This window comes from Podarcis vaucheri (assembly GCF_965113315.1).
Source record: "Podarcis vaucheri genome assembly, chromosome: 11".
NCBI lineage: Eukaryota > Metazoa > Chordata > Lepidosauria > Squamata > Lacertidae > Podarcis > Podarcis vaucheri.
The window spans coordinates 26,659,152-26,670,301 of record NC_138749.1 but is presented as its reverse complement, the minus strand read 5'-3'; the positions used below and the strand labels follow the sequence as shown (position 1 = coordinate 26,670,301).

Here is an 11,150-nt window from a genome sequence, read left to right as displayed (position 1 = left end):
GAAAACCTACCCAGACATGCAAAATTGACATGCATTTTAATCTGTAATTTAGCTTGTAATGTTTATTTTTAACTGGTGACTTACATGTTGAATTTTAAAAGCTTGCTTTTAACGTTAATTTCTTCATAAACTGCTCATAGGTTTTATTTACCACTAAGTGGTATATAAATTATGTTAAATGAAATGAATAAAAATACAATCATTGAGCCAAGTTGAGGAAAAATATATAGAATGGGACTGCTGTCCACATTTAATTTTTAAATACTTAAGTGTAATTCTATCAGCTTCTAGTTTGGGATTACTTTGACACCATCCACAATTCCAGGCTGCTCTCAATTCTTATAAACTAGTGAAAAGTTATTTTAATGGTGATTATCATCCCTCACTTGCCGCTGTCACGCAATTCTCCCCGTCTTCTTCACCCAAAGCTTCTACAGTTTTACCTGAGGCACTGATTTAGTGGCAAGAGGCATCCTGTGGTAGACAAGGTAGCAGGGATTAAGTAGTAAATTTAGAAAATAACAGCAAAAGGAAACAAGTAGTTCTATGTGATTAGTGTGAGATTAAAGCAGACCAGAAAAATAAAGCACTGAAATCATTTACCACCTAAAGATGTGGACCTTCCTCATAATTTGGCCTCTGAGGGTTCTGTGCTCAGACTGATGTCTGATATTTAGCAGAGTTGCTTATGGTTTTACACTTTGGAGAAATTTATGGGTAAACTTCACATATAATGGTTAGCAAAACAAGTCAAAGCATCCATGTTTGTATTTAGTTAATAATTTACTTTCACTTCCTCTCTATTTGGCTTCTCACTAAAATGCAAAATAGAAGTAAAAAACGTCAAGGAGAACAAAAGTAGGTTAAGAGGGTCTTTGGAGCTAAGAATTACAAAGAGCCATGGTCTCCTCTCAGGCTTTTCTACTTCACCTTAGGAGAGATAAATTGCTCACAGAGAAAACTATAAAGAAGAGTATATTTTTCAGCACAACATTTACATTTAAAGTGAGTGTTGTCTACTTATGGCACCTAGAATAAATGATCCATAGACAATTGGAAGCATAAAAGGGTGGAATACTACGGCAGTATTCATTGCAAATGAGTAGAGTTACTGCAACTAAACCTATTATATATTCTGGCACAAAGTCATTATACTCACTGTCTCCCATTTTGTATAACTAAACAGTTTGATTCATTTACACTGGCACTTATTGGAATTGGCGAATTTTCCTCAAATAAGCAAAGGAATATTGTGTATATATACAGAGTATCTTTGTCATTGCAATAACATCTATGGCATGCAATTGTCTCCAGTAAAGCACATTTAAAGGAGATGGCTTCTCCCAAAGAATCCTAGGAACTGTAATTTCCTGCACACAGAGCTACAATGCCCGGCATTCTTAACAACCCACAGTTCTCATGATTATTTGGGGAATACCATATGCTTTAATGTGGGAAATACGGGTTCACATATGCATGCGTATAGACACAAAAGCAGTTACACAAGTGTTTATGGAAATCAGCGCCAGTACTGAATACATGTCCTTGAAAACTACATTACTTGGGACATCTGCATTACTGGATGAAAAGTTCACAGTCTGAGTTGGAAACAAATTCTTGGGGAAATAGCATTTGATTGGTAATACAGTCAAGCCAGTGGCGTAGCGTGGGTTGTCAGCACCCGGGGCAAGGCAAGTAATTTGCGCCCCCTAACCCATGGATTTTAGCACTCGAGTGCGAGCGCGCCCCCCCGATGTTGCGCCCGGCCCCCCTGCACCCCCCACGCTACGCCACTGGGGCTGGGGGCGAGCGAAGGAGCCAAGGACCCCCCCAAAGGCTCAGCAGGAATTTATTAAATTTATTATTTGCGGAGCCCCCGCGGGCCGAGGCAGCCGAAGCCCCCTCCCCTCGGGCGCCTCCCCGCCCCCTCCTCTCCTTGGGCTGTAGGTGGAGCTCCAGATCCGGGCTTGGCGAGCGTCTCTCCTCCTCCCGGCCAGGTCCGGGGGCTTCCAGCCGTGCTCCATCCTCGCCCCCCCCGCGGCTGAGACTTGCGCTGAGAGCCGGAGCCAGCGGCGCCACCTTCTGCCGGGAGACCCTCGCCCGCCCGCCGGCTTCCTCTCGGAGGGTTTTGGGGAGCGCAGGGCGCGGCGAGGCCCCTCGGAGCTCTCCTCCCTCCCAGTCGGCAGAAGCAGCGGCCAGGCGTCGGTGGCAGCGTTGGCGCTGCTGCAGCGGCTGCTCCTCCTGCGAGCAGTGAGTGGAGAGCAGCCGCAGCGGCGGCGGCGGGGGGCGCGCGCGCTAGGGCGCAAGGCTGGCGGTGGCGGCGGGGAGCCCGGCGGAGGAAGGAACTTGTCCCTTCCCTCTGGACTCGTGCCCCCCCCAGATGTTGCGCCCGGTGCGCCCGGCACCCCTGGCACCCCCCACGCTACGCCACTGAGTCAAGCACATTCAATTGTCTATGTATCAGGGGGAAAGCTTTATAATCACTACTGCTAGACAAGTTTTGTGTGAAATGAGAAGGGAAAACTGGGGCAGGACCCAAACTTATGGGTGAGAGATCTGTGCAAGAAGCATCTGGGTCACTTTGAGCTTCCAGTTATAAAACTGGTTAAGTGACACAAGTTTCCAAAGGTGGGAACTGGTCTCAGGAGAAGGAGGGATGCTGGTTTTTGAAGGGAATAGTTCATATTAGACAACCTTGTTCTGAATCAAGAAATGGGTCATTACAACAAAGTAGTCCGTTAATGTATACATAGATGCTCAGATTTACAGTGGGTTCTATGCATAGTGAGGAATGTGCTTGGTTGTAAAATCTACAGGCCAGGGGGCCAGTGTGAATTATGTGTGCATTTGTACTATAAACTTTACTGTGCTAAATCTAAATTTCTCAAAGTGAAAGCCCGATGTCCTTAAGAAGGCCCGAGCCACTGTGCAAAGATGAATTCAATTGAACCCTTCCTCCCAATTACAGTACTCTGCATTCCATACTTCAGAACTGAAACTTGCATATTAGTGCTACAGTTGCATATAGCTATTCACTAATACTGTATATTGAGTGAGATAATAGTGGCACAGCTGGGGTTTTTTGGTAGTTTTTATTGCTCCTTTTCATGCATGCACAATCTACGCACCCCACCCTGATATATTGTGAGTGTCTAGGTTTTATTTCCTCTTCTCCTTTAACAGCTTGATCTGAGCCCAAACTGAAAAATAGCTGCCTACACAGACCACCTCCTCTGCCTTTCACACAGATGGATTCTAATAGGTGTATCCTTGACTGAGTGAGGCTTACTTTAACAATATTTGAGAACCCCTGTGCTAAATGTTCTAAAACCCATTTCTGAAAGCATTGTTATTGCCTTGAAGAGCCTTTTTTTGCAAGAGTCTGCTCTCATCAAAGCACTGAACTGCTGCAAGTCTCATTGCAAGGAATCGGAATGACACCAGCCACAGCAATTTGAAGATAGGCCTGTTTTAGTATTTAGCAAAATTTCTGATGACATTCTGCAGCATCCACATTGTTAAATGCAGAATCACTTCAAGAGCTTTACTGTTATGCAGCTTTTTAAATACTAATCCCCCCAGATCACTCCATGTCCTAATTGGAATGTCATTTATTAGAATATACATCTAAAGTGGCAACTGATATTACTAGTAGCCAGATAAATGCTACTGGAAAAATTACATTTTTCAGTTTAAGAACCTTTGGGAATGCAGCTCTCAGTGAAGCCATTGGCAATCACCCAGGGAAGTAGCAATTTTTCCCATTACATGAAACAAATTAACGCAATAGATTCATGAAAATAGCTTCCCAAGATGCTTAGACATATACACATGCTCAAAATTCCCAAATGGTGGGCACTTTGTAGGCAGACAACAGGGTGCTGACAGTTGTGTGTCGAGGTCCCCAATACACCCCAAAGGAAAACACAATTGACACTTAATTTTTGTTTAATTTTTTTGGCATAATTTTGGCCACAACTTTATTCAAATACAGCAATGTGAGTGGTTGCTTAGGCATTGGTAGCACTAACTGCCCCCGCATGGGGACAGCTCTGACATTCACACCCCCCGCGAAGTCAGAAAGGGTAAGTCACCTGGGGAGAGAGACGGGACTGGGAACCATGCCTCACCTCTCCCCAGCATGCTCCCAGGGGCTTGCGTGGCCCTAGCCCCTTGCCAGGGGGTTTCAGACAAAAGCATTGGGGAGCCCCTGGGTTCCTTTAACGGTAAAACCCTTCAGCAGCAGCAGCAGCAGCATTTTGGAGGGGCAGGAACAGACGAATCCATACCCCTCCAGCAACCAATTCCAGACCAATGCCTAACCGCCAACTGAGCACTTAAGCTCACCGCCAAACCACTCACAAATGCAACCCTTCCTTCAATCCCAAAGCAACCACATCCAGCCAGGTGTCGTTCCCCATAGGGGAAAGATGCACCCCATCTGCCCTAAAGAGGGCAACAGTCTTGAAGGAAATAGCAGGGTGCAATATCACAGAACCACTGTTATTTTATTTTATTTTATTTATATTTTATTTTATTTATTTATTATTTTATTTATTGTATTTTATTTTATTTTCCACCGCCTTATTAACATGCTTTCTGGCCTGCTCGGTGGTAGTTTGTCTAGGCATTGGTTCCGACTATCTGCACCTGACCTCAGCAGGGCAGCACTGACGACTGGGCCCCACCATATCGTCAGTACAAGCAAACATCGTGGGGGAGCAATGAACCAGGATCAGACTCAAGCGCACCCCAAATGCTCCAGGGACCCTTGCGTGGCCCTACCCCTCGAAAGGGGTCGATAAAAGCATGGCGAATCCTTGGATTCCTTTAAAGGATTACCTTTGCGCATTGGAGGGGACAGGTGCTCCGACCCCCCCTCCAGACCACCTTGAACCAATGCCTTAAATTATTTTGAGTCCAGGGAGAGCTGCCATCAACTCATCCAAGTCCTCCTGAATGAGGGAAGGCAAACTTAGAAGACGGCAAGTCATTCTCGTCCAGCTGCACCACTAGCACTGCGGGAGGACCTGCACAGGTCACACTCGACCGCACCAAAGGAAGGAACTCCTCCCAAAGCATTCCCCATCTGGACACCCAGTATATGTTCACATGGGCAGGAAGACTGAGATGGCGCCCCAGTCCAGACTCGTCAGCGCGCTTGCCAGCCCAGTGTACAATGCTTTATTATTTATTTTATTTTATTTTATATTTATTTATTTTATTTATTTTCCACTGCCTTATTAACATGCTTTCTGGCCTGCTCAATCGCCAATCCAAATGTGCACAGCTGCTCCTATGAAAAAAGGAAATAACAGACAGGCATCAGCACAGACATCATTGGTGACACTTCCTGATGTAACCCTTGTCAGCGTCAGACTTCCAATGACCCGTATTCACAATCCTGTCTACTGACAGGCCCCCAGTGTGCAGCCTTTGCAACAGCCCTATTCGGAAGGAATGAGGCGTGTTCAGTGGTAGGCAAGCCGCAGGCCGTAATAACTGGTGCACAACGTAAGCACATTGATGCCTGGCTAACGGGAACCCATTTTCATGCACTAGGAGCGAGCCAGCCCCCAGGGGAATGAAAAGCCAAATATTTCTGGTATCCATAACTGGGCAAGGGCCCGCCTCACCTGTGAGGTGAAGCCTGATGGTGGCACTCCTGCCCACTAGGTCTGTTTTAGAGTTCCCAACTCTAATGACCAGCTCCAAGCAGATAAGGAAAAGTCCTGAAGCAATAAGCCTCCAGACTCTCAGCCCCTTGCTGGCTCCAACACAATTTCCCCAACCCTCAGTGCACCAAAAATGCAATGGAATACTGAAAGGAGTCTCGCCTTGATCTTTAACCGGCAGACAAGTTATCACTCGTTGCAGATACTGCATAGGTAAAAACTGACTGACTTCCTGCCCACTGTCGTATGAGGTTGGAGTCTAGTCCAACTTTCCAAGGCCCTGCGCACAACAGACTTTATACAAGGGTCTCTGAAAATTAAAGCTTTACTATAAAAGACATTGCAGTTGAATACTGATAGTTTTAACAGCACATCCAATCTGCAGCAGGTGGACCAAATACTGCAGGATCTGCTCAGAGGATGGGGGCCAGATCTTCTGAATGGCCGAGGACTGCCAGCTTAAGGCTAAGAAATCCACCCAGGCCTTCTCATAAGAGCTAAAAGCAGAAGGGGAAATGGAAGCTGCTGCTCTCTGTTATTGACAACTAATTGTTGTCAAAATGCCACAGGTGGTCTGGAAAAGTCTGGCAGTAGCTGAGTGTCTGGAGCCCAGGATCTGAAGCGCTCCATCTGAAAATGGTATAGAGTGTCAGAGACATCATTAGAGGATCCCGTAATCAGGAGAGCAGAAAGCAGAATATTAAACCTTAAGCAGCGCAGCTCAAAGCGTGAGCGGAGGGGCGGAGACTCTGCTGGAGCGTGAGGACTGTTTTGCCAAGACGCTCACCACTGCCTGGTTATCAGACCAAAAGCAGATCCGATGGTCACTGAACTCCTCGGGCCACATGTGAACTGCTACTACAATGGGGAAAACTCAAGAAAAGTTAGGTCAGATGATTGCTTCACCACACCGGGCTTGAGGCCATGGCTTTGCACACCAGCAGCCCCTGAAATAAAAAATTGCAAACCATCGCATGAGATCTGCCTTCACCTCACTTGGTAAGCGTACACGAAGGTAAGGGGACCTCAAGCCGCAGGCAGCCTGGCCTGTGGGAATGGAAGGGGCGGCCTGGGGCAACACTCTGCATGCAAGATTAATTAAGTGACCCAGCAAGATCGGATGTGATGAAGCATCACTTGCTTCAGAGGAAGTATTACAAAATAACTTCCTTCAAGGCAGACAGCTTCTACATAGGCAAGTGGTATGTTTTAGCAATGATATCCATCTGGATTCCTAAATAAATGTGATTGGCTTGCCCTGCCAGGCTCAAGGCCGGTGTACATGATGATGAAGGGACCCCGGGCCATGAGTCAACCTGGCCAAGCAGGAACGGAAGGGGCAGCCAGGGGCAACCACCCTGCATGCAAAATTTAACTGTTCTAGCAAATGATAGGATCTGACAAGGCAACACTTGCTTCAGAGGAAGCATAAAAGAATAACTTCCTTCAAGGCAAACAGCTTCATCACAGCAAGCAGATGTTTGAGCAACAATATCAAGCTGACCCCCAAATACATTAAAAGGGGGCAGTAGGACCACTGTCTTATCCACTGCCAACAGCTCCCAGAGGGAACAAAGGGTGTGCAGAAAGCCTACGAAGAGGCTGGTGTCACATGAACCAGCCAGTAAAATAATCCAAATAACGGTACCCCCAATTAAATGAGTCTTGACTCACACTGTTCAATCCAGAAAGGCGCTAAAGGAATGCCTTGAGATGCATATAGGTTTTTCACCCTTCATGCTTGCCTGAAGCTCTGGTTCCACTGCAGTATAGTTGTTAGCATGGAAAGATTCCCAGCATTAAAACTCCAACTTACCCTGCTCCCCATCAGATTTCTAGGGTGCTTCCTAACGCTATCATTTGGATGCTCACAGAGAGCAAGAAGGACCTCTGTGTCCAAGATTACCAATCTCTTCTTACAGATAGGTAGCCGTGTTGGTCTGCCATAGTCAAAATAAAAAAATTCCTTCCAGTAGCACCTTAAAGACCAACTAAGTTAGTTCTTGGTATGAGCTTTCGTGTGCATGCACACTTCTTCAGATGCACTGAAACAGAAGTTGCCAGATCCTTCTATATAGTGAGAAGGTGGGGAGGAGTATTACTCAGAAGGGTGGTGGGAATGGGAGATTGGCAGATAGCTGAGATGAGCCTGTTGACGACTCTTAACGACTGTAATAGGTCTTACAGGAAAAGGCAAGGGGTGAGAAGGTGAGAAATGGCTTAGTCATGTATAATGAGATAAGAATCCAATGTCTTTGTTCAGACCAGGTCTCTCCATGGTTTTAAGTTTGGTAATGAGTTGCAATTCAGCAGCTTCTCTTTCCAGTCTATTTCTGAAATTCCTTTGTAGTAAAACAGCTACTTTGAGATCTTGTATAGAATGTCCTGGGAGATTGAAGTGTTCTCCTACTGGTTTCTCTGTTTTGTGATTCTTGATGTCAGATTTATGTCCGTAAGGTTTGGCCTGTTTGTCCAATATAGAGAGCTGAAGGACACTGTTGGCATTTGATGGCATACACAATGTTAGACGATGAGCAATTAAACAGTCCCGTGATGGTATGTGTGATGTTGTTGGGGCCAGTAATGGTGTTGTCTGGGTGTATGTGGCAGCAAAGTTGGCATCTGGTTTTGTTGCAGGCTCTGGTGACAGTGTCCGTGTTAAGTCTGGTTGTAGTATTATTGTGGGTTAGGAGTTGTTTAAGATTGGGTGGCTGTCTGTAGGCAATGAAAGGTCTTCCTCCCAGAGCTTGAGAAAGAGAACTGTCATTGTCCAGGAGAGGTTGTAGATCTCTGATGATGCGTTGTACTGTTTTAACTTGGGAGCTGTATGTGATGACTAGAGGTGTTCTGTTATTTTCTTTTTTGGGTCTGTCTTGCAGTAAGTTCTCTCTGGGTATCAGTCTGGCTCTGTTGATCTGTTGTCTAACTTCATCTGCTGTTTAATCTCTTCTGTTCACTTTCACACACAGATACCTTGATGAAACCACCAGGCAGGGGAATGGGGGAGGAAGACAAGCCCCATTCCACCCATTTTCCAGATAGTTCTCCAGCTGTTAAGTTTTGCTGTCCTTGCTTACATTAAAAAGCAGTCTTACTTTGGTTTAAAAAATGGTTTGTCTCTGCCCACCCTCCCACTCCATGTTACATCTATATAATCACAGGATTGGAAGGGATTTAAAAAACCAATTTAATCTAACCCCAAACTCATCACATTATTATTGTTTTTATTATAACCAAAAAACTCAAAAACCCTCCAACAAAAGAATCTCTTACAGAGGAATCTACATTCACTTCTGCTAAAATACGTCGGAATTTAAGGAGATTTACTCACATTGGAATCAGTGGCTATAAAATGGCTAACTTTTTTATTTTTGAAAAAATGCTTAATTAGCTTTGGGGCTAGAATATTTTAAGAACAACTGAAAGCAAAAGAGGCAAGCATTTCTACCTAGTTTACATGAAGTTTTTTTGACACTCCTCTACTAATCAGTAATGAGTTAAATAAAATTTTAAATTATTTTAGTTGCTTTGTTGGTCACATATCAAAACACAGTAACAGTAAAGGTAAAGGGACCCCTGACCATTAGGTCCAGTTGCGAATGACTCTGGGGTTGTGGCGCTCATCTGGCTTTACTGGCCGAGGGAGCCGGTGTACAGCTTCTGGGTCATGTCGCCAGCATGACTAAGCCGCTTCTTGCGAAACCAGAGCAGCGCACGGAAACGCCATTTACCTTCCCGCTGCAGCGGTACTTATTTATCTACTTGCACTTTGATGTGCTTTCGAACTGCTAGGTTGGCAGGAGCAGGGACTGAGCAATGGGAGCTCACCCCGTCGCAGAGATTCGAACCGCCGACCTTCTGATCGGCAAGCCCTAGGCTCTGTTGTTTAGACCACAGCGCCACCTGTGTCTATTTTGTTAATGCAAGCCTACAAATATTATTACTCACCAAGTAAAACTCTAGACATATGTTGTAGCCTGCTGCATATACTGTACATTCTATAGATGTAAATAAAATAATCAACAAAAATGAATCAACAAAACTGTCTGGCTTTTTGGGTTTTTCTTGGGGGCATGGCTGTGAACTCCTGCATTCCAAATTTTACTCCTACCGTACAACACTACTTATCCTCCAGTGTACTCTGTTATAAAATAGGAACTACATTTTTAGACAGCTCTTAAAGCTGAGCAACACCACTTGGCATCTTTTTGCAAATGAAAATTTGCAGATTTTGCCCGGAGGAATGGTACCATTAATTACATAAAAACTGAAATGAGAATGACTTTGATTTGGCATTTATCCAGTTTAGACTTGAATACACACACAGGAGAATGATGTAGTGGAATGGATGGTACTGCTTCAGGGTGCAGGTGCAGGATGCCATTCTGAATGTGCCCAATTTTAAAAAATCTGTCCCTGCTAGTTAAAAAGTAGGACATCAGCCCTGCTATGCTAGTTTTATACTGGCAGGGAGCTTTTTTGCACATGCAAGCATAAAACTTTTTCACATGTAACCTGAAGTGGTCCATTCTTCTACCTCCAGACTCCCTCATCTCAATTCAGCCTCATTTCCTGCATATATAGATCAGAATGTGCAGCTAAAGTGACAGACTAGAATACACCTATTCAGACTACATGAGATTTTTTAAAAATAGTCTTCTTTAAAGAATATTTCCACATAAAAAGATTAATCCAGCAAAGCAGCCATAATGTGTTATGCTTTTTTATGCACAGGGAGTAGGGCATCCTCACCTGTAGTTTGAAGCTTCTGTCTAGCACCTCAAACTTTTGCTGCCTCATCCTGCTGCTTGTTCAGAGAAACTGTCTCATGCTTCAGAAAGGTGAGAGGTGCAAATAACTGATCTGTTACCATTCAAATAATTATCCCAAACACAGGATTTAATGTCAACTCTCATGAGATATGTGCTTTTCACGTAACCCTTATTTTGCAAGTAAGGAGTTGTAGTTTGAAATTATACTTTTAGTCAATATTCATTTATGCAGATACTACATAAAATATTAATTCAAGCTATTGTATCTTTAAAATGAAGATAGCAGCTCAATGACAAAATGTGCGTAGCCTTTCAAGAGATCAATTGAAAACTCATACCTGCCAAATAAAGCTAAATTAAAAATTTAACAGATGGTTTCCAACCACTGCAATCAATACAACAGCTTTTAACTCAGCTCAAGGTGAAAAAGCACCCTTATAACTCTAAAAAAGAGAGAGTATGATTTCAAAATGTAAATTTAATTCCTGTTTTCCAACAAAAGCTTATAAGAAATAACAAGATTTCTGGTTTGGAATAAAACACCACCAGCAAGCAATAGCTGCTATGTAATCAAGAGGAATTTACATTTTTAATTTGTGCTGGTACTGTTGCTTTGAATGTTAAATTTATCTTCATATAAAGAGTTTAACAAATAATGGCCATACATTAACTTACAGACATTTGTTCTTAACCGCTGGCCCTG

At 44.1% G+C, this 11,150-nt stretch overlaps 1 protein-coding gene across 1 annotated transcript in view; it reads right to left on the bottom strand.

Moving 5' to 3' along the window:
- Positions 1 to 248: 248 nt before the first annotated feature.
- LOC309542992 (E3 ubiquitin-protein ligase RNF180-like) overlaps positions 249 to 11,150 on the bottom strand; it is a 36,517-nt gene continuing 25,615 nt past the window's right edge. The window contains exon 5 of the mRNA XM_082242155.1: positions 249 to 474. Coding sequence (XP_082098281.1) covers positions 457 to 474 — 18 coding nt within the window. The 3' untranslated portion in view covers positions 249 to 456. The remainder of the gene's footprint in view (positions 475 to 11,150) is intronic.